General features: G+C 38.0%; 1 protein-coding gene across 1 annotated transcript in view; it reads right to left on the bottom strand.

Moving 5' to 3' along the window:
* The window catches only part of GCSAML (germinal center associated signaling and motility like), a 48,500-nt gene extending 37,531 nt beyond the window's left edge, over positions 1–10,969 (bottom strand). Inside the window, exon 1 of the mRNA XM_043465667.1 lies at positions 10,829–10,969. Within this exon, the coding sequence (XP_043321602.1) occupies positions 10,829–10,857 (29 nt within the window). The 5' untranslated portion in view covers positions 10,858–10,969. The remainder of the gene's footprint in view (positions 1–10,828) is intronic.
* Positions 10,970–24,877: the final 13,908 nt, after the last annotated feature.

Below are 24,877 nucleotides of genomic sequence, written 5' to 3' on the forward strand. Positions count from 1 at the left end.
ATATACAATGGAAAAAGACAACCTCTTTAACAAGTGGTGCTGGGAAAGCTGGTCAACCACTTGTAAAAGAATGAAACTAGAACACTTTCTAACACCATACACAAAAATAAACTCAAAATGGATTAAAGATCTAAATGTAAGACCAGAAACTATAAAACTCCTAGAGGAGAACATACGCAAAACACTCTCCGACATAAATCACAGCAAGATCCTCTATGACCCACCTCCCAGAATATTGGAAATAAAAGCAAAAATAAACAAATGGGACCTAATGAAACTTAAAAGCTTTTGCACAACAAAGGAAACTATAAGTAAGGTGAAAAGACAGCCCTCAGATTGGGAGAAAATAATAGCAAATGAAGAAACAGACAAAGGATTAATCTCAAAAATATACAACAACTCCTGCAGCTCAATTCCAGAAAAATAAATGACCCAATCAAAAAAATGGGCCAAAGAACTAAACAGACATTTCTCCAAAGAAGACATACAGATGGCTAACAAACACATGAAAAGATGCTCAACATCACTCATTATCAGAGAAATGCAAATCAAAACCACAATGAGGTACCATTACTAACGCCAGTCAGGATGGCTGCTATCCAAAAGTCTACAAGCAATAAATGCTAGAGAGGGTGTGGAGAAAAGGAACCCTCTTACACTATTGGTGGGAATGCAAACTAGTACAGCCGCTATGGAAACAGCCTAGAGATTTCTTAAAAACTGGAAATAGAACTGCCATATGACCCAGCAATACCACTTCTGGGCATACACACTGAGGAAACCAGATCTGAAAGAGACACGTGCACCCCAATGTTCATCGCAGCACTGTTTATAATAGCCAGGACATGGAAGCAACCTAGATGCCCATCAGCAGATGAATGGATAAGGAAGCTGTGGTACATATACACCATGGAATATTACTCAGCCATTAAAAAGAATTCATTTGAACCAGTCCTAATGAGATGGATGAAGCTGGAGCCCATTATACAGAGTGAAGTAAGCCAGAAAGATAAAGAACATTACAGCATACTAACACATATATATGGAATTTAGAAAGATGGTAACGACAACCCTTTATGCAAAACAGAAAAAGAGACACAGAAGTACAGAACAGACTTTTGAACTCTGTGGGAGAAGGTGAGGGTGGGATGTTGCGAAAGAACAGCATGTATATTATCTATGGTGAAACAGGTCACCAGCCCAGGTGGTATGCATGAGACAAGTGCTCGGGCCTGGTGCACTGGGAAGACCCAGAGGAATCGGGTGGAGAGGGAGATGGGAGGGGGGATCGGGATGGGGAATACGTGTAAATCAATTGCTGATTCATGTCAATGTATGACAAAACCCACTGAAAAAATAAATAAATAAATAAATATTTAAGATGATCAAGAACAATAAAGCTATTAATCTCTAAAGTTTCCATGCACTATTCAGAAATTTCATTATTTTTAGTCAATAATGGCTTGTTTGCATGCTGTGTACATATATAGATACAAACTTGAAGTAGATAGATGATGCAGAGGAGAAAAAGTCTTCCCCTAATTTCTTTAGGTCTCCAGCTGGGCCTAAAAATTAAACTGATATGAGGCAAACTAACAGGAGAAAAACATACAAATTTTATCGAATTTTTCATGCATGTGAGAACCTTCACTTGAGAAAGAAGACCAGAAGTGACCAGGAAAGGAAGCTTGTATATCTTTGAGACAAAGGCACAACAAGCTTGGAAAGCATTGACAAGGCGGAGGGATTGATCTAGAGCTAATAAGGGTGTAACAAGTTTTGTTAGCATAGCTTTCTTGACCCTAAATTCCTTGTCTCTGGTGATAGAAATGTCTCTCTTCCTCTTGGAACAAGGAGAGCACCTTTCACATAAGGGATCCATCTCCTGCTTTCAGGGAAGAAAGGCAAGTTTTCGGAAATCAGAATAACCATCCTGCTTCTGCTGTCCTTGAATTCCTTCAGCTTGAGATAGTCAATACACCAAGGCACCATTGGATAGATGGAGAGAAGATTCACACTTTCTAAATATAATGTATGTGTCAGCTATAGATTTCCAGAAGGAAACAGTTCTTATTATCCATTTAATGCTGAACCCAATAGACAAGCAACAGGCAGAGGGCTTCATGTCATCCCCTCATACTCCTCTGAGAACCACCGGCAGGCTTCCCACCTTCCATGTTCCAGAAGGTCCAAAGTACCCTCTTCTTGAAAAGAAGGGAAGCCTTATAGAAAACCTATCTCAAGTAATCAAACAAAGATTGTGGCCTTTGGAGTCTTGCTGGCTACATGTTTGATGACTTAAACCACCCCTTCTAACTGAGAGACTGAAACCCTTGCACCCTTAATTTCAAAACATATCAAAATGGGGATAGCAGTATCTCCTTTGTGGTATCATTGTGATGATTTAGCCCAACTATACAATATTTTGGCACTTGTTCGGTTGCTTGATAAATGTTCTCTCCCTTCCCCCTCAATGCCATTGCATTAGAGTGTCTGAGAGTGAAGTCTGGAAAATCTTTGGTACAGGTCTAACGGCTCTTTCATTCCGTGAAAATGGGGTAACGGCTGAGTTTGGAGAATAAAAAAGTGTTATCACAGACAAAGGAAAGAGGGAGAGCTGAGTCTGATTCTTATCATTTCTGTTTCCTCTTTCTGGCAGATTTGATGGGGATTTATTTGACAGTTACAGGAGGAAGTTGGGAAGTACCACCTCGCCTAATATTCATCACTGCTCTCCTTGTTTCTGTGTCTCCTTCATCTCCAAATATGTGCAGCATATCCCAAGAGTCTCTAATAATGGAGAGGTCCTCAGGAGAGGCCAGGAAGAGACTGATATGTCATTCAGGGGAATAACTTTTTCCTTCTCTCATGCCACATTTGTGATCTAAATGACTGACAAACACCAAAATAAAGTGCATTTACTTTCACCAAACCTCTTTTTTTCCATTTTGGTTGTTCCTGCTGAATTTCAGCTCTTCATTTCCTTTTAATTCATGTATTTTTTAGAGCTTCTTAACTTTGTCCATTTTTCTCCATTTCACCTTACACACTAAGGACAGACAGTTCTCTTAACATATAAGCCACATTACATCTTTCTCCACTCACAAATGTTCATTGCATTATCACTCCCTGGATGCCTTTGAAGACTTTTTATCATCAAATGACAAATCTCATTTTCAAATTCTTCTCCTATTGGGATTATCCTTGAACAATATGCTCTAATATTTGACAATTGTACTTCCTGAAACACCACGTACTTCAAACTCTTACACATTTTCACACATTGTCCCTTTAGTTTGTAGTCTTTTCCACTTTGTTCAGCCTGCCTAACATTTGCAGAACAATCCAAGCTGAAATTCTTCAAACATGCCCTACGTCCCTGCCAGTCCAAATCAGAATTCTATTCATCCTTTCCTCTTATTTCTATTGCACACTATTTGGGCTTCTATGAAGAATACATTAACATCTGCCCTTTCTGAAAAAAAAAGAGGTTGTTGTGGTATAGTGGAAATGACACATGACTTGACATCAGGAATTACTGATATATCCTGGTAATCATTTCACAACATATACATGTGTTAGTTAAATCACCATTTGTACACTGTAGTTTCATCATCTTATAGCAGAAGTGACCTTGAAAAGCTTTTATCATCTCTCAGCTATATAATTTCTAATTTTTTTAAGTACAGAACAGCTATTAAGTACAGTATTTGTTCAAGGGGCTTATCAACTTTTTAGTCGGCACCCACTGTAATCCCTCCTCTATGTTATTATTTTTTTAAGGCCAAGAGTGCTGTCTCGTATAGGCTTCCCATAAATTCTGACTGACCTTAAAAGAGGGAAGCATTTTTCATCATGGCATATGTGAATTCAACTCTTTGAGCACAACTGTTTCATTTTACCTTCATCACCACAGAAGATATACCAACGGCCAACAGCTGCCTGGAAATGTTCAACAAAGTTATCAGTGAAGTGCAGATCAAAATCACATTAAGTTATATCATCTCACACCTATTAAAATGGCATGGCTGTTATCAAAAATATATTGCGTGTGTGTGTTGTTTTATAGCTGAGGCATGTCTGACTCTTTATGACCCCATGGACTGTAGCCCTCCAGGCTCCTCAGGCTGTGGGGATTCTCCAGGCAAGAATACTGGAGTAGGCTGCCATACCCTCCTCCAGGGGATCTTGCCAATCCTGGGATCAAACCAGGTCTCCTGCAATGCAGGCAGATTCTTTACCCTCTGAGCCACCAGGGAAGCCCAAGAATATTGGAGTGGGTAGCCTATCCTTTCTCCAGCTGATCGTCCCGACCCAGGAATTGAACCGGGGTCTCCTGCATTACAGGTGGATTTGTTACCAACTGAGTTACCAGGGAAGCCGATATATATATCTGCAGATATTGGCAATGGTGTGGAGAAATTGGTAGGTAGGCAAATTATGCAGGCACTATGGAAAACGGTATGATGACTTCTCAAAAAAATTAAAAACAAAAAATCCATACTCTGACTATGCTGAAATCTCTACATATCTTTATTAATTAAGAAACAAATCTCAGAGAAAAGGCAGGATGAAGTGAGATGAAAAGTTCTATAGATATGCTGCATAATATGGCAGCCAAGAATTATTGAACAATTAAAATATAACTATATTTCAAATTAAGCTGTGCTTAGCTGTAAATACATACTAGATTTTGAAGACAGTATGGAAAGAAGAATGTGTGAATCTCATTAATATGTTTGTAGTAATTAAACAATGAAATGATAATATTTTGAACAAATTGTGTTAAATAAAATATATTATTAAAAAAAAATTAAAAACAAAATAATTGTTTCTGTGATTTTGCTTCTGAGCATATGTCCAAAGAAATCAAAATCCAATTAATCACAAAAGCAAGTTGAAATAAATATATTAGGATATTAAAAAAAAAGAAATCAAAATCAGGGTCTCAAAGAGATGTCTGCCTTCCCATGTTTACTGCAGCATTATTCACAATAAATAAGATATGGAAACGACACAAATGCCCATTCACAGATGAATAAAGAAAATGTGGCATGTAGCATATACATACTATCTAAAATCATTTAGCCATAAAAAGAAAGTATTTTACCTTTTACAACAACATGGATGAATCTTGAGTATATTATGCTTAAGTAAAATAATCCAGTCACAGAAGAACAAATACTGCGTGATTTCAATTTTATGTGAAGCTGAAAATAATTGTAGCATGGAAGCATATACACGACCATATGTAAAATATATAGCAAATGGAAATTTGCTTTATGACTCAAGGCTCTAACTGGGGATCTGTAACAACCTAGAGGGGTGGGAAAGGCTGGGAGGTGGGAGAGTGGTTCAAGGAGGGGGCATATGTATACCTATGGCTACGTCATGTATGGCAGAAATCAAACCAATATTGTAAAGCATTATTCTTCAATGAAAACTAAGTAAGTTTTAAATTTTTTAAAAAAGGAAAATAGTTGAACTCATAGAAACATAAAGTAGAGTGGTTGTTGCAAAGGGCTGGGGAGATAGGGAAAGGGGGAATTGCTGCTCAATAATATCATGTTTCTGTTATATCATATAAATTAGTTCCAGAATATGCAGCACAACATAGTGCCTATAGTTAATAATAAGTTATTGTGCATTTTAAAATATATTAAGATCTCATGTTAAGTGTTCTTAACTCAGACACAAAATACACACACACACACACAAAACAAGGAAACTGGAGGTGATGGTTCAGTCAGTTCAGTCACTCAGTTGTGTTCGACTTTTTGTGACCCATGGACTGCAGAACGCTAGGCCTTCCTGTCCATTACTAACTCCTGGAGCTTGCTCAAACTATTGTCCATTGAGTCAGTGATGCCATCCAGCCATCTCATCCTCTGTTGTTCCCTTCTTCTCCTGCCTTCAGTCTTTTTCAACATCAGGGTCTTTTCAAATGAGTCAGTTCTTTGCATCATTTGGGCAAAGTATAGGAGTTTCAGCTTCAGCATCAGTCCTTCCAGTCAATCAATATTCAGGACTGATTTCCTTTAAGATTGACTTGTTGGATCTCCTTGCAGTCCAAGGGACTGTCAAGAGTCTTCTCCAACACCACAGTTCAAAAGCATAGATTCTTTGACGCTCAGCCTTCTTTATGGTCCAACTCTCACATCCATACGTGACTACTGGAAAAACCTTAGCTTGGCAAGGTAATGTCTCTTCTTCTTAATATGCTGTCTATGTTGTTCATAATTTTTCTTCCAAGGGGCAAGCATCTTTTAATTTCATGGCTACAGTCACCATCTGCAGTGATTTTGGAGCACAAAAAACTAGTCTTTCACTGTTTCCCTTGTTTCCCATCAGTTTGCCATGAAGTGATGGGACCAGATGCCATGATCTTAGTTTTCTGAATGTTGAGTTTTAAGCCAGCTTTTTCACTCTCCTCTATTTCACTCTTAATTATCTCCACTAATTAAGATATTAGTACCTTAATTGTGGTGATGATATCACAGAAGTGTAAATATGTATCAATTTAAAAATACATACTTTAAATATATGAATTTTGCATATCAACTATATCTCAATAACACTCAGAGAAAAAAAGCCCAGGACAAGCAGTTGTAAAATATGAAGTGACCAAGTGGTGACCCTATTAACCTCATGTCCCCTGCCCTCCTCATCCCATTACACACCATACTCTGACTCTCCTCAGGGCCTTTATACATGGTCTCTCTGTCTGGAAGCTAATCCCACAGATTTTTGCCTAATCTGCTTATTCCCAGTTACCCATGCCTCTCTAATATTAGCGCTCCATGACATCATACTGCTCTCTTTGCTATATTTCATTCATAGTGCTTATAACTCCCTGAAGTGCATGATTTATAAAATTGTAACCCATTTCTCCTGCTAGAACAAGTTCCATGAGGTAGAATTTTTTCCGTCTTGTTCTCAATCATAACTGCAGTGCATTGAATGGGGTTCATTGTGAATTAAATAATTTCTATGAGTAATTCACTGAGACAAAATGCACTGTAACTCAAGAATCTGAAAATAAAGTTGACTTCAGTACTAATGGAATTAAATAATAGGTATCATTCATTAATCAGCTACTATGTTTCTGCTAAAAAGAGCTGGACACAACTGAGAGACTAACCTGAACTGATGTTCCTGCTAACATATATGAAAAGTGAAAGTGAAAGTTGGTCAGTCGTGTCCAACTCTTTGAGACCCCATGAACTGTACAGTCCATGGAATTCTCCAGGAAAGAATAATGGAGTAGGTAGCTTTTCACTTCTCCATGGTATCTTCCCAGCCCAGGGATTGAACCCAAGTCTCCTGCTTGCAGGCAGATTCTTTACCAGCTGATCCATAAGGGAAGTCTAAGAATACTGGAGTGGGTAGCCTATCCCTTCTCCAGGGGATCTTCCCCACCCAGGAATCAAAACTGGAGTTTCCTGCATTGCAGGCGGATTCTTTACCAACTGAACTATCAGGGAAGCCCACTAACACATATACATTGTTTCATTTTATCATCACAACTAAATCTAGGATCTGGCAATATTATTACTCTCACAGTGGAGATACAGTTATGCAATCATAGAAACCAAGGAGCTTATTCAGGATCACAAGAAAAATAGGACAATTATCAAATATAAGCTTAATCTAGCTTCATGATTTCTCAGGTGAATTATTTATTATAAAGTATTCATTTCTCCTTTATCCAGTTGTATGAACTGCAAGCAGTGCTGCTAACCTGCCGTTTGAAGTTCACCAAGGCAAAGAGTACTCTAGACAGAAATTACCCATATTTTACTTACTGAAAATAAAATAACCTCCCATCATCAATTAATAAATGTATTCAAAAATCCAACACTTTTATACTTAATATTGTATTTTTCCAATGAAACCATACCTAAGGATAAAAATAACCACTTAGTATGGAAAAATAATGAGATAATCTTATGAACTTCTTAATGGTGTATAGAGCAGAGAGCAAGCCTGAAATAATTATTAGTCTCTACTATCAATGCAAGTTGAATACTTCACTCAGTCCTGTGAGTTCCTTGAATACTAGAGAATCTGGTTGCCTTGACATTTGTGGGCATGCAGGAGGGCCTAGATGCCTCTTACTGGATGCCTCTTAAGGATGCCTCTTACTGTGGAGGCATCATTCACAGATGACAACCATGAGAAATCCTAAGATAACATCTGTCTACTTCCTCTTCACATCTTCCTGAACTTTAAAATAGATCTGAAATCTAGCTGATAGGTTTCTCCAGAAGGTGGGAATAGTATCCTAAGCAGAAAGCAGTGGCTAAAGGGTAGAATATATGTGTGTGTGTTAGTTGCTCAGTTGTGTCTGACTCTTTGCCATCCCATGAAGAGTAGAATAAGAACGGGTTTTTGCAATGACGAGGGTAAGCAAACCAAGACACTTTCATCTCTTTGAGTCTAACTGGCTTCGTTTACAACATGGTTGAACTGAATCAGCATCCTCATGATGCTTTCATGTTTGTAAAGTAAGCACAATTCTTGACTGTTTTGAAAGAGACCACCAACCTTATCAGAACACGGTAACAGATAAGGTTGGATATTTTAAAAATCAATACAGATAGGAAGACAGCTAAAAATGGAAAGCTCCTTTAAGTCTCAGTAATCTGAAGAGGACAATTTTAATCTCTGCTTTTCTCCAATGAGCGCACATGCTTCTGCCCACTAGCCAGAAAACATTTATTGAGAGCCTTCTTTCTGAGATCATTAGCAAGAATTTCAGGGATTTTCAAAGTTTAAGAGTACTATCCTCATGACCAGAGAATACATTATCTAAAAGTCTTTCACCCATATAACCATGACAGAACACGATGCGTTTAGAATCATCAGTGTGTATGAACCATTTACAAGTCATTGAATAGTGAAAGAATAATTTCTGGTAAAGATCAGGAAGATGTAATATCTGGCCACAGCACTGTAGAGAGAATATTATATTTTGGCAAATAAAAAGTGGTTGAAAATGAACCTCGGGGCAAGAATTCTGACAGCCAAAGCACACTTCAACTCAAATTGGCCAAGAGACCAGATTGACAAAATCCATACAACATATTTATGACAGAAGGGGGAAAAAAGGTATATTTAACTAACTAAGTACACATTCTTTAGATTTCTATTTTTCTCTACATTCTAGACAGTTATAGGGGCTGTAAAGATATATTCAAAGTAAAAATTGCCTTGGAGAGACTCCATTAGTAAGTAGAAAGTACTTAATTGGAGGCTGGTTGCTAAGCAAGACAGTGAGGCAATGCCCAAAGGGAGAAGAGAACAAGGAGGGAGTGATTAAAACAATATATAGGACTTTAAATTCTAAAACAAATGTTCCACAGTTTAGATGTTAGCTAGTGGGAAACGGATATACTCATTGGAACACAGGAGCAATATGTTGAGTGCCGCAAGGCCAGATCAATCTACCTGTATTACAGATCACATCCAAATGGCCAACAACAGCTCTTTGGAAAAGACCCTGACGCTGGGAAAAATTGAAGGCAAGAGGAAAATGGGGCAACAGAGGATGAGATGGTTGGATGGCTCATCAACTCAATGGATGTGAGTCTGAGCAAACTCTGGGAGACAGTGAAGGACAGGGAAGCCTGGATGCTGCAGTGCATGGTGTCACAAAGAGTCAGACACAACTTAGAGACTGAACAGCAACAATCATTAACTATCAGAGAAATACAAATCAATCAAACCACATGAGATATCACCTCATTAGTATGGCTATTACCAAGAAAAACAAGAGAAAAAAGAAAAGACAATCTTTATCCATTGATCCGTTGCTCAATACTTAGGTTATTTTTATGTCTTGGCTGTTGTGAATAATGTTACAACAAACATAGGAGGATCCTGGTTTCATTTCTTTTGCATATGTACCCAGAAGCAAGAATGCCTGATCATATGATAGTTGCATTTTTTAATTATTTAAATTATTTTCCACAGTGACTGAACCACCAACAGTATACAAGTGTTTCTTTTTCTCTACACTCTTGCCAACACTTGATATATCTTGTTTGGAAACAATCTAAGACCACAGATGAATGGATAAAAAAGACATGTCTTGTAAAGCAAGTATATTCCAATAAAGAATAAAATAAAAGTCATTCCAACAACAACAAAAAGAAGTGTGTCTATATATCTTAGGCAAAGAAAAAATTATTCACCTATGAGAAAGAGGGAAGTGTTTGATAAGGACAGGGATAAAAATCACCCACAAAAGGCACTACTTAAGTTAAAAACACTTGAGTGAATTATTTTGCTTCAACAATTTGTAAGAACTTGAGTGTTTATTTTCACTCTGATCCCATGAAGTCAATGAATGGCAAGATAAGCCCTCTACTCAGATGAAGAAAAAGATGTAGGAAGATTCAAGTGATCACAGACCCAGGTTGCTGGATAAAAGACAGGATGCACAGTTAAATTTGAATTTCAGATAAACAACAACTTTTTCAGTTTAAGTATGACCCATGCACAGCACATGACCTGTGCAATATTGCTCCAGATATTGCAAGAGGGATACTTATACTGAAAAAAAAAAAAAAATGCATGTGTTTCTATGAAATTCAGATCTGACTGGCATCTTGTATTTTTATTTTCTAAATCTGGCAACCTACCACAATTCCAAAGTAGGCCAAGAGAAAGTGGATTGGGAGCTTCCTGTGTGTTCTTAGGAGATGCTGTCTTTAAGTTCAACCTTCTTAAAGCACAACTGATTCACCATTCCAAATGCACACACCCCACTTCCCTCTTCCTGTCTCTTCTCCCAAGAAGGGCTGTGCCCAGAGTCAGGACTTACCTGATTTCTCTCATGAGATTATTTCCCATTCTCTCACTGTGACTCTGTTTCTCAGATCCTGAGTTTAATTCCACTTGGGGTGTCTTGACCAAAGTTTGACAGTGGCCACAAAACGGGGCAGGATGTTACATCTGACCACTGATTCATACTTTCACCAATGACAAGTTGCCAGAGGATGGGCATAGGCATGGTAGAGAAGGCAGGGGAGGGGAAAAGGAAGAGATGTTAGTGTGAATGTGAGTGTGTGTGTGTGTGTGTGTGTGTGTGTGTGTGTGTGTGTGTGGAGTGTGGAAAAATCAGGCTGAAACATGAGAGAATAAATCTAGGGTTCATTTTGCTTTCAAGAAAATGTCAGGATTTCAGAGTCAGACAGGGCAGGGACTATCCCTATTTCTCAGAAATTTGAGATTTCAAGACTCTCAATATTTTGTCCTCTTCCAAACACACAAAAAGAAACCCTCCTAAAAGGAAAAGAAATAAAGTTAAAAATAAAACAAATGTCTGTTTGTTCTTCCATTTATGAAAATCAAATCAAATGTAAATGCCTTTCCTTAGTGGTCTGATACTTCAAAAGACAAGACTGCAGAGAAAGAGTAAGAAAAATAGAAGAGTCTGGACATTATTCAAGGTAAGTAAAAAAGAAATTTTTCTTCCTGTTGTTTTTTCAAGACTAACATTACAAGGAGGAAGGTGACAGGGCCTAACATACAATCTCCACCATCTGGTCCCCCACTTCCTCCCCTACACCACCCATCAGAGCCACAGAGCGCAAGCTGGCCACAGTGATAATTTCAAGGCAGGCAATAAGCTGCCTGCTGACTCTGAGCCATTGTTGCTGGGAGAGTGAAATAGCTTTTTCGTTATAGTTCTCACGCAAAAGAGGAGAGAACAAGTAGCCACTTTTCTTCAGTTCTCATCCAACATGAAATTGATCTGCTGAATTCAGAAACTATACACTCATATGTTCCAATTCTCTTTTTCCAAATACCAGGACTGAGGATGTTTTAACTTAGCCATTGGCAGAGCTCAGGAAGTATCAGGCCTTGTGTGTGTGTGCAAAGGCGCTTCAGTTGTGTCTGATTCTTTGTGACCCTGTGGACTATAGCCCATCAGGCTTCTCTGTCCATGGGATTCTCCAGGCAAGAATACTGGAGTGGGTTGCCATTTCCTCCTCCAGGGGATCTTCCCAATCCTGGGATCAAGCCCATGTCTCCTGTGGCTCCTGCATTGCAGGCAGATCCTGCATTGAGTCACTGGGAAAGCCCAAATTCTGGTTCAGAAATTTCTAAATTCTAGTTTATGTTTCAATCACAATTGTGAGAAAAATACATCTGCAGCAAGATTGTCACACATCCCATTCTGGGTTTATGGCTTACCCAACTCGTATTTGAGAACCTGTGTACTAAAGCCCTGCTTCCCAAACTTTCACATCTATAATAATCATCTGATGATCTTGTAAATGCAGATTCTGATTGTCAAGCTGGAGTCAACAATCTGCCTTTCTAACAAACTCTTGGGTAGATGCCACTCCTGCTGATCCTTTAAGGAACACAGTGCTAGACGAGGGATTCTCAAAGCATGATTCCAAACCAAGAACATCCATTTCACCTGAGAACTTGTTAGAGATACAAATTCTTGGGCCCCAGCTCACACCTGCTGAATCAGAGACTCTTGGGATGTCTTCCTCCTATTGCCTGCTGAGATTTGAGAACCAGTGCCATAAACCATTTATTACTCACAAATGAACTCATCAGTCCCTAAATGCTTAAGTAGGTCCCCATTGGGAGCCAGACATTCAGTGATGGAGATGTAGTAACACCCAAGGTCTCCAATTTCTTCAACCTCTTTAGGGTCCCCTCTGCTCACACTAGCATGAGTTGGTCAGGAGAAAGACAGGATTTAAAGGGTAAAGAATCCACCTGCAATGCAGGAGACACAGGAGATGCAGGTTCAATTGCTGGGTCGGGAAGATCTCCTGAAGGGGGAAATGGCAACCCACTCTAGAATACTTGCTTGAAAAATCCTATGGATAGAGGAGCCTGGTGGGCTACAGTCCATAGTGTTGCAAAGAGTCGGATATGACTGACTGACTAACACTCTTAATTCTACTACTGAAGGCTAGCCAATGAGCCTCCTGCACCTGACATTCTTCACCTGTGAAATAGATAGTATATAAGTGAAAGTGGATTTTAGTGTAAAATATTCTGTAATGATGGTGGCTATGACTGTTGAATGAGCTGACATGCATGCTATAAGAAATTTCATTTAGTAGTCTCAGTGCTGTGTAGAAGAACAAGATACTAGCCTTCAAAGCCAATATCTCAAACTACACACTTGATGTGGGTCATTTTTATTCTTTAGAAGAATCCTCCCTGTCAATATTCTCCACATGGTTGCTCTCTCTACTTCATCTCTTCCCTATCAACAACTTCGTTTGTCATTTATTTGAAAGGCACACAAAATGCATTCTATTTACTCTTATAGTCAGAACTATCATCTCACTTTCTACTTTTAAAGTCAGATATTTGATAACATGGGTTTTTCTTATCATTGTTATTATATGCTTGGCATAGAAAATCTAGAAAGTACAAATAAGAAAAAATGAAAACATTTAAATATCCCAGAATCCTATTACCCAGAAACAATTTCTATGTATTTTAATGTATATTTATAGTCTTTGCTCTGTGAATACACATATGTACCCCTTGGGTTAAAAAAATTTCCAAAAGGAGGTCTTCCTTTGCACATGTCTTTCTATGCCTTTAAATAGGTTTTTCAAAGATCAGTTTCTTATTTTTTTTCTTTTTTCCAGCTTTATTGAGGGATAATTGGAATAAAACAAATCCAAATATAATTATCATATACAATTTGGTGAGTGGATATATATATATGTGTGTGTGTGTGTATAAATTGTATAGTGCTATATTATATATAGTATAGCACTAGTGGTAAAGAACCCACCTGCCAACACAGGAGATGTAAGAGATGATGTGGGTTTGAACCCTGAATCTGGAAGATCCCCTGGAGGAGGTCATGGCAACATATTCCAGTATTCTTGTCCAGAGAATCCCCAGGGACTGAGGACCCTCATAGGGTCCATAAGTCCATGGGGTCGCAAAGAGACAGACACGACTGAAGCAACTTAGCAGGCACACATATATACTCAATACCATCCCCACAATTGGGCTAATAAAAACAACCATCACCTCCAAAATTTCTTTACGTCCTTTTGGTGTTTGCATGTAGGTGTGTGTTTGCATGTGTTAACATGAGATCTATACTTTTAACAAAAATTTAAGTGTACAATACCTTTTGGTTAACTATAGGCATTATGTTATAACAGTCAACAGAGGGAAAAGGCAACCTACAGATAACCTACAAAAAAGGAAAAATATTTGCAAACTATGCATCTGATAAAAAGGTAATTTTCAAAATACATAAGAAACTCATACAACTCAATAGCAAAAATAATAATGAAAAATAAGTAGCCCGATAAAAGAATAGGCAAAGTATTTGAGTAGAAATTTCTCTGAAGATGTCTTACAGATGGACAACAGTTATGTGAAAAGACGCTCACCATCACTACTCATTAGGGAAATGCAAATCAAACCACAATGAGATTTCACCTCAAACCAGTTAGGATGACCGTTATTATATTTTCTCTTTTTTTAATTTATTTTTTTATTGAAGGATAATTGCTTTACAGAATTTTGTTGTTTTCTATCAAACCTCAAAGTGAATCAGCCATAGGTATACATATATCCCTCCCTTTTGAACCTCCCTCCCATCTCCCTCCCCATCCCACTCCTCTAGTTTGATACAGAGCCCCTGTTTGAGTTTCCTGAGCCATACAGCAGATTGCCACTGGCTATATATTTTACATATGGTAATGTAAGCTTCCATGTTACTCTTTCCCTACATCTCACCCTCTCCTCCCCTCTCCCCATGTCCATAAGTCTATTCTCTATGTCTGTTTCTCCACTGCTGCCCTGTAAATAAAATCTTCAGGGCCATTTTTCTAGATTCTGTATATATGCATTGCTGCTGCTGCTGCTGCTAAGTTGCTTCAGTCGTGTCTGACTCTGTGCGACCCCATAGATGGCAGCCCACCAGGCTCCCCCACCCCTGGGATTCTCCAGGCAAGAATACTGGAGTGGGTTGCCATTTCCTTCTCCAAAGAAATATATGCATTAGAACACAATATTTATCTTTCTCTTTCTGACTCATTTCACTCTGTGTAATAGGTTCTAGGTTCATCTACCTCATCAGAACTAACTTAAATGCATTCCTTTTATGGCTGAGTAATATCCCACTGTGTATATATACTACAACTTCTGTATCCATTCATCTGTCGATGGACATCTAGGTTGCTTCCATGTTCTAGCTATTGTAAATAGTGCTGCAATGAACAATGGGATACATGTGTCTTTTTCAACACTGATTTCCTCAGGGTATATGCCTAGGAGTGGGATTGCTGGGTCATATGGTGGTTTTATTCCTAGTTTTTTAAGGAATCTCCATACCATCTTCCATAGTGGCTGTATCAGTTTGCATTCCCACCAAGAGTGCAAGAGTGTTCCCTTTTCTCCACACCTCCTCCAGCATTTACTGTTTGTAGACTTTTTGATGATGGCTGTTCTCACTGGTGTGAGGTGATATCTCATTGTGGTATTGATTTGCATTTCTCTAATAATGAGCGATGTTGAGCATCTTTTCACGTGTTTGTTAGCCATCTGTATGTCTTCTTTGGAGAAATGTCTCTTTAGGTCTTTTTCTCACTTTTCGACTGGGTTGTTTGTCTTTCTGGCATTAAGTTGTATGAGCTACTTGTATATTTTGGAAATTAATCCTTTGTCAGTTGTTTCATTTGCTATTATTTTCTCCTATTCTGAGGGTTTTCTTTTCACCGTGTTTATAGTTTCCTTTGCTGTGCAAAAGCTTTTAAGTTTAATAAGGTCCCACTTGTTTACTTCTATTTTTATTTCCATTACTCTAGGAGGTGGGTCGTAGAGGATCTTGCTTTGATTTATGTCATTGAGTGTTCTGCTTATGTTTTCCTCTAAGAGTTTTATAGTCTCCAGTCTTACATTTAGGTCTTTAATCCATTTTGAGTTTATCTTTGTGTATGGTGTTAGGAAGTGTTCTAATTTCATTCTTTTACATGTAGCTATCCAGTTTTCCCAGCAACATTTATTGAAGGTGCTGTCTTTGCCCCATTGTATATTCTTGCCTCCTTTGTCAAAAATAAGGTATGCATCAGTGCATGGGTTTATTTCTGGGCTTTCTATCCTGTTCCATTGGTCTATATTTCTGTTTTTGTGCCAGTACCATACTGTCTTGATGACTGTAGCTTTGTAGTATAATCTGAAATCAGGAAGGTTGATTCCTCCAGCTCCATTCTTCTTTCTCAGGACTGGTTGGCTGTTCGGGGTCTTTTGTATTGCCTTTGGTAGTATAGTCATTTTCACAATATTGATTCTTCCTACCCAGGAACATGGACTATCTCTCCATCTATTTATGTCATCTTTGATTTCTTTTATCAGTATCTTATAATTTTCTGTGTAAAGTTCTTTTGTAGGATTTTGTAGGATGACTGTTATTATATTTTCATAATATCATTACTAATGATACAAAGTACCCCATTATATAACCATGTAATGATTGTTTTTTGGTCTTTTCTCTCTCTCTCTCTTTTTTTTTTTTTTTTGGTTACTTCAGTATTTCTATTATAACAATGCTACAATTAGCATTTTTTAAAAATAAATCTTTACATTGCTGATAATGTTTGTTTAAAATTTCTAATGCTAACTGGAAATTTCCCTCCATGAAAATAGTGGTATTTGTAACATTAAAGTACATCAGCCATCTGTGTGGGAGATTTGATATCAGTTACTTCCGTAAAACTTGGAGCTAGACCAAGCATGTGAGATGAAAGAAGGTTCTTATCTGTTAACAGCTAGTCTCTGCTTATTTGTAGATAATACTGGAACCAAAATGGTTTCTTACCCAAGCCCTGGGTAAAGAAACTGACTCTCAAATCTAACTCGATTGTTTTATGTTGAAGGACAGACCAATAAGATGAAAATTGACTACTGGAAAAGTTAACAGGTCAACAACCCAGGTACTTGGTTTAAAATGTTTTTAATGTCATTGCTTGACTGAATTTTTTTTTTATATTTATTATATGGAAAAAAAGAAGTTATCTCAATTTTGAGAAAAGGTAAAATAATGATTGTATAGGAGATCACAATATGCCACTTTGGTGTAATGAAGACATTTTATAATCAATAAATGCAGGAAAAAGCTTTCTTTGAGCTCCCCTTATCTACTTAAACACAAAGAAAGAATTTCTTCAAAGAAAAAATTCAATTGTAGTAAATCTCCTTCCTGGGAGTTTTGTCACAGGGAAGATTGAATCATCACAGGAAAGGAGATAGGAAGTCACCACCACATTCAAACAGACATTGTCATCATCTATCATACCCCCCATTATTCTCCTAAGAATCTAAAATTCATTTGCTGTCTGGTAAGTAGTGTTTGTTCTCTCCCTTTCTCCTGTTAAGATGATATGTAAGCTCTCATATCTCACTTCTTTGGATATTCACTTTCCAAAAAATGCCCCCCATGGATATAAAATTAAAATTTAATAAATTTGCATATCTTTCCTTCTCTTAATCTATTGTCAGTTTAATTTATAGGACCTCCGTCAGTAAGCTTAAGTAGAGAGAGACAGATGGAAAGATTTCCTCCCTTACAATTGCCTGACTGATGAAGATGATGATGATGATGATGACAATGATGATTTCAAGAAAGTTATAATTATCTTAACTGATCTTCATCTGAAACTTGTGGGAAGTGTACCTTCGTTGCCACAACATATTTTCAAACATAGAAGGAAAATTTCCCTTTATGACATCACTTGCCTAAATATCTATATTACAGTTCAGTTCAGTCACTCAGTCATGTCCAACTCTTTGAGACCCCAAGGACTGCAGCACGCCAGGCTTCCCTGTCCATCACCAACTCCCAGAGTTTACTCAAACTCATGTCCATCGAGTCGGTGATGCCATCCAACTATCTCATCCTCTGTTATCCCCTTCTCCTCCTGACTTCAATCTTTCCCAGCATCAGGGTCTTTTCAAATGAGTCATCTCTTCACATCAAGTGGCCAAAGTATTGGAGTTTCGGCTTCAGCATCATTCTTTCCAATGAACACCCAGGACTGATGATTGATTGGATCTCCTTGCAGTCCAAGGGACTCTCAATAGTCTTCTCCAACACCACAGTTCAAAAGCATCAATTCTTTGGCGCTCAGCTTTCTTTATACTCCAACTCTCACATCCATACATGACCACTGGAAAAACCATAGCCTTGACTAGACAGACCTTTATTGATAAAGTAGTGTCTCTGCTTTTTAATATGTTGTCCAGGTTGGTCATAACTTTTCTTCTAAGGAGTAAGTGTCTTTTAATTTAATGGCTGTAGTCACCATCTGCAGTGATTTTGGAGCTCCCCAAAATAAAGTCTGCCACTCTTCCCATTATTTCCCCATGTATTTGCCATGAAGTAATGGGACCATATGCCATGATCTTAGTTTTCTGAATGTTGAGCTATAAATTACAACTTATGAAAAATAAATAAATAAAAAAATTTTTTTTAAATTACAACTTATGTTACAACTCAGTGTTTTTCCCTCAGTGCTGCTATCCAGAAATGATCAGGACACTGAAGGATACAAAAGCCAAAGCAAATGGTGTAAGAACTTGAGGAGGTCTTGTTTACATCTCTTTTAGATTCAAGACCTAATTAAAAACATTTTCCTGAACATTGAATGATGTAATTTGGCTTAACAATCTGTGTACAGATCTATGGCCTCATTCTCTCCATCCAGAATGCAAATGTTCAACCTTTCATTAGCACACTCATCATGAGTGCCCTATCACCCACCAGGAACTATTCCTTCAACAAATTGCATGGCACATTTTCCCCTGACATAAGGTCCTTTTGTTGTTGTTCATGGTCCTTTACCTAAAAGTTACTAAAATCAGATTTCTTGAATGACCTGCCAGGCACTGGCACTAAGAATTAGTAAATATTAGAAAATCTGATATTTTTACAACCTAGTAAGATTAGAGGTTAAGTAGCAGAAACTAATGTCATGATGGATTAACAGTTGGCAGAGAAGCAGATGGTTTGGATTGTTTAAAGTAGAAGGTTAAACATATATAGTTTAGTAATCTTAATTTTAGCATTGTTTCTGGAATAACTATAAAAATCTCTATTATTCAAATGCTCTTTGAACAATGCTCAATAATAACTTAGAACATTCTTTCTCATTATGTATTTCTAATTGAGAGACACACCATACTGAAGAGTTATCTGGTTTATAGGTTAAATCCCCCATGCATGAAGCATTTCTCTCTCATTTTATTTTAACTATGTCAGATGCTTTGTTAGGATTTTTCTTTTTATCAAGCTATAATTTACACATAACATGTAAATTTAAGTTGTATTGATTTGATACATTTATGTATTGAATATAAGTATTGCCATACTTAACATTGTTGACATAGTCAACACATTATATTATATAATTACCATTTCTTTCTTTTTTTTTCATGATGAGAACATTCAAGATCTAGTCACTTAGCAAACTTTAGGTACATAATGTAATACTGTTAACTACAATCACAAGGCTGTGCATTAGGTCCCCAGAACTTATTCATCTTCCAACTTCATGGTTGTATCCTTTGGGTAACATACCCCCAATTTTCAAGGACACTAATTCTAGCCAGGAGGCTGAGTAAATTCAGACTGACACTCCCTGCTGGCTGTGTTCCTGATCAGACCCTGAGATGAGGAAAGTCAAGTACAGACATTTCGCTGTAGAATTTGAGCTTAACTGCTCCAGTTTGTACAATAACTGTAGTCAGTAACTACCCATAAAGGAAAAGTTATTTTTTGAAATTATTTTTTTTTTGCTTCCAGTATGTTTTACCTAAAAGGTGTTTATAGTAAATATTGTAATTGTCAATATAGTAAATATTGTAACTATCAAAATAAGTTTGACTCTCAGTGTTTCAAATATGTGACTATTAATAAGGCAAAATAGAAGGGGGAGCCAAGCTAGTGGAGAGGGAAGCCATGGAGTCCAGTGTCTCTCATACCTGAGATACTCACCAGATGCTGATGGGAGACCTCCAGTGACCAAGAGCATGGGAGGAGCCCCTGGGCAACCAGGTACCAGGTAGTGGGGAGCAGGGGGTGGGCGGTCAAGACAAAGTGGAGGGGACTGGTGTGACTGAGAGGTGGCTGAGGGAAAGGGGAGCATTTTGGGAGCCAGGAATGGTACCTCACCTTAGCTGGGAGGGGCTGGAATCCTTGGGAATTGAAGGACCCATTGAAGGAAGTGCCTGGAGTTCCCTGTATACTTGGCCCTGGGGAGCTTTCTGGGGGCCCAGAGCCTGGTTCTCCGCCCTCCTGGGCCCCTCTGTCCTCCAGGGCCATCTCCACCCTCTCAGCGGAGTCCTCCAGGGCACACTCCATTCTTCAGGGCTTCCTCCACTTGGGTAGGCCCTGGGGGTGTGAGAGGGAAGAAGGAGGAGGAAAAGCCAAGCTAGTGGAGGAGGCTTCCTCCGGGATTTCAAGATCAGAGAACCACCTGCCATTCCCCCATTGACCAGGCCCGAGGAGCCCTCTGACCCCAAGCTGAGGCCACCAACTTCTGGGACACTCTCCACTCTCTGGGATCGCTCTGGGCCCATCCTTGCACCCTCCAGGGCCCCCTCTGCCCTCCAGGGCTCTCGCCTCCCTCTGAGGTCCCTTCCTCCCTCCAGGCTGAGCCCTCCACCATTTGTGGTTCCACTCCGTCTTACGGGGGCCCCCCTCCACCCTCCAGACCCAGTCCTCCACCCACTGGGGTGTAGTCCTCCATCCCCTGGGCTCCCCTCTGCCCTCTGGGCCAAGCCCTCACCGAGGGCTCCACCCTCCAGGGGCCCCTCTGTCCTCTAGGGCACTCTCTGCCTGAATAGGTGCTACTGCTACCAGGAGCAAGTAGAGGAGGAGCCAGGTTGGTGTGGGGAGGGTAACTTGTGGTGTGGAAGAGCGGAGAACCACCTCCGTTCCCTCACCCACTCAGGCCCAGGGAGCCTCCTGGGGACATGGATGGGCTTAATCCTTGGCACACAAAGTTTGAGGTACTCCAGAGGACCCCTCAGCTGGGAAGAGCCCAAGCTTGCCCCCCTTTCCTGCCCAGGACATTTTCCAGAGCTGTGGATCCTGAATGAGGACTTCATTTCTGGGTAAACTCCACCTCTCCCTAAATCCCACCACATCCTGGGTTCTTCCATAACTAAGCACTGCCCTTCACAGCCAACAATTTTTCTACCTTTTTATTGTTTTCTTTTTTTTTTTTAACTCTTTGCCAGTAGAGGTTGGTTTTACCCTCCAGTAGTTGTTTCATATATAACTTTTTATTTTTATTATTCTTTTTTAATTTTCTAAACTTAATTTTTTACTCTGTTATTGTTCTGCTCCCTCTTATTTTTTAATTACATATGTGTGTGTGTGTATATATATATATATATATATAGAGAGAGAGAGAGAGAGAGAGAAAGGCTTCCCAAGTGGTTCAGTGATCAAAAAGTTACTTTCAATGTAGGAGACATGGTTTCAAATTTCAAATCTGGGTCCAGAAAATCCCCAGGAGAAGGAAAGGGCAACCCAATTCAGTATGCTTGCCTGGAAAATCCCATGGACAGAGGAGCCTGGCAGGCTACAGTCCATGGGGTCACAGAGTTAGACACAACTTAGTGACTAAACAGCAACATGCATACATACATACACTTATATATATATATACTTCTCTCTCTCTCTCTCTTTTCTATTGGAGCAAAGCTTTACCCTCCAAGGATTGTTTCATCAATAATAGTATTGTTTTTTCTAATATATTAGAAATATTTTTTCTAATATATCTGTTGATTTTCCAAGTCCATTTTATTTTTATTCTTTGTTCTTGTTCTGCTCCCTTTTGGTTTTATCATTATTATTTTTTTCTTCTTTGCTTTTGGAGTTTGGTTTTATGCTACAGTGCCTGTTTCAAATTCATATTTTTCCTAGCATATCTGTTAGCATTCTAAATTTATTACATTTGTTATTCTTTTTTATTGTTCTACTACTTTCTTTTTTTGCATTATAAAGTCTCAGAAGAAGAGGAGAAAGAGTCTGTAAAAATATTTGAAGAGATTATAGTTGAAAATTTCCCTAACATCTGACAGGAAATAGCTACCCAAGTACAGGAAGCACAGAGAGTCCTAAACAGGATAAATCCTAGGAGAAAGACACCAAGACACATATTAATCAAACTAACAAAAACTAAATATAAGGAGGAAAAGTAGCAATGGAAAAGCAAAACATCATATAAAAGAACCAGAAATTCTGTAGGCCAGAAGGAAGTGTCAGGATATATTAAAAGTGATAAAAGAGAAAAACTTACAACTAAAATGACTCTACACAACAAGGATCTCACTCAGATTTGATGGAGAAATCAAAAACTACAGACAAGCAAAAGCTGAGAGAATTCAGCACCATTACAACAAATGCTGAAAAAACTTCTCTAGGCAAGAAACACAAGAAATGAAAAAGACACAAAATCAAGCCCAGAATAATTAAGAAAATGGCAATAGGAACATACATATTGATAATGACCTCAAATGTAAATGAGTTAAATGCCCCTATCAAAACACACAGACTGTATGTATGAATACAGAAATAAGAACCATACACCTGCTGCATACAAGAGACCCACTTAAGACCTAAAGATACATATAGATTGAAAATGAGGGGATATAAAAAGATATTCCATGCAAATGGAAATCAAAAGAAAGCTGGAATAAAAATACTCATATGCATTTCAAGATGCATAAAAAGCTTTTCACAAAATTCAACACCCATTTATCATAAGAATGCTCCTGAAAATGAGCATTTCTATGCTCATTTAATACCTCAATATAATAAAGGGCATATACAGCAGACCCACAGCAAACATTCTCAATGGTGGAAAACTGAAAGCATTTCCTCTAACATCAAAAACAAGACAAGGGTGCCACTCTCATCACTATTAGTCAACATAGATTTGGAAGTCCTAGACATGTTAATCACAAAGAAAAAGAAATAAAAGAAATCCAGATTGAAAAAGAAGAAGTATAACTCTTACTGTTTGCAGATGGCATGATACTATACATGGAAAACTGTAAAGTTGCCACCAGAAAATTACTAGAGCTAAGCAATGAATTCAGTAAAGTCACAGGATACAAAATTAATACACAAAAATCCCTAGCATTCCTATACCCTAACAACAAAAAGTCAGAAAAAGAAATTAAGGAAATAATTTCATTCACCATTGTAACAAAAAGAATAAAATGTTTAAGAATAAACTTACGTAATGTGACAAAAGACCTGCATGTATAAAACTGTAAGAACCTGTTGAAAGAAATCAAAGATGACACAAACAGATGGAGAAATATGCCATGTTCTTGGATTGTAAGAATCAGTCTTATAAAGTGACTATACTACCCAAAGCAATCTACAGATTTAATGTAATCTTTATCAAATCATGAATGAAATTGTTCACAGAATTAGAGTTAAAAAATTTACAACTTGTATGGAAACACAAATGACTTTGAATAGCCAAAGCAAACTTAAGAAAGAAAACTGAAGCTGGAGGAACCAACCTTCTTCAGACTATCAAGACAGTCATCAAGACAGCACAGTACTAGCAGAAAACTGAAATATGGGTCAACTGAACAAGACAGAAAGCCCAGAGGTAAACCCACGCACCTAGGCACCTTATCTTTGAAAAAGAGGTGAGAAAATACAAAGGAGAAAAAACAGCCTCTTCAATCAGTAGTGCTGGGAAAACTGGACAGCTACATGTAAAGGAGTGAAACTAGAACACTTCCTAATACCACACACAAAAATAAATAGAAAATTAATTGAAGACTTAAATGTAAGGCCTAAAGCTTTAAAATCCCTAGAGGAAAACATAGGCAGTACACTTTTTGACATAAATCAAGCAGGATCCTCTTTGACCCACCTCCTAAAGTAATGGAAATAAAAACAAAAATAAACAAGTGGGACTTAATTAAACTTAAATGCTTTTGCAAAGCAAAGGAAACTATAAACAAGATATAAATACAACCCTTATAATGGCAGAAAATAATAGCAAATGAAACAACCAACAAAGGGTTAGTCTCCAAAATATGCAAGCAATCCATGAAGCTCAATACCAAAGAAACAAACAACCCAATCAAAATATGGGTGGAAGACCTAAACAGACATTTCTCCAAAGAAGATATATAGATGGCCAACAAACACAAGAGAAGAAGCTCAACACTGCTTACTATTAGAAGCATGCAAATGAAAAGTACTATGAGGTATCACCTCACACTGATCAAAATGGCCGTCATCAAAAAATAAATTAAAAAAAATAAAATAACAACAAATGCTGGAGAAGATATGGAGAGAAGGGAACTCTCTTGCACATTGGTGGGAATATACATTGATACAGCCACTGTGGAGAACAGTATGAATATTTCTTTAAAAAAAATTAAGAATAAAACTAACATGTGATGGAGCAATCCCACTTCTCTGGGCACTTACCCTGAGAAAATCAAAAGATACATATGCCTCAATATTCAATGCAGCACTATTTGCAATAACCATTACAGGCAAACAACTTAGATGTCCATCAACAGTTGAATGGATAAAGATGTGTGATATATATAATGAAATATTACTCAGCTCTTAAAAGGAAGAAATTTGGTCACTTGTAGTGATGTGGATGAGCCTAGAGTTTGTCATACAGAGTCTAGTAAGTCAGAAAGAGAAAAACAAATATCATATATTAACACATGCATAATTAATCTCTAAAATACACTGATGAATCTATTCACAGAAATAGAAATGCAGACATAGAGAATGAATTTGTGGATATGGGGGAAATGAGAGGGTGGGACAAATTGAGAGAGTAGCATTGACATATATATATTA

Source organism: Cervus canadensis, chromosome 4 (genome assembly GCF_019320065.1).
Source record: "Cervus canadensis isolate Bull #8, Minnesota chromosome 4, ASM1932006v1, whole genome shotgun sequence".
In the NCBI taxonomy this organism is placed as follows: Eukaryota; Metazoa; Chordata; class Mammalia; order Artiodactyla; family Cervidae; genus Cervus; species Cervus canadensis.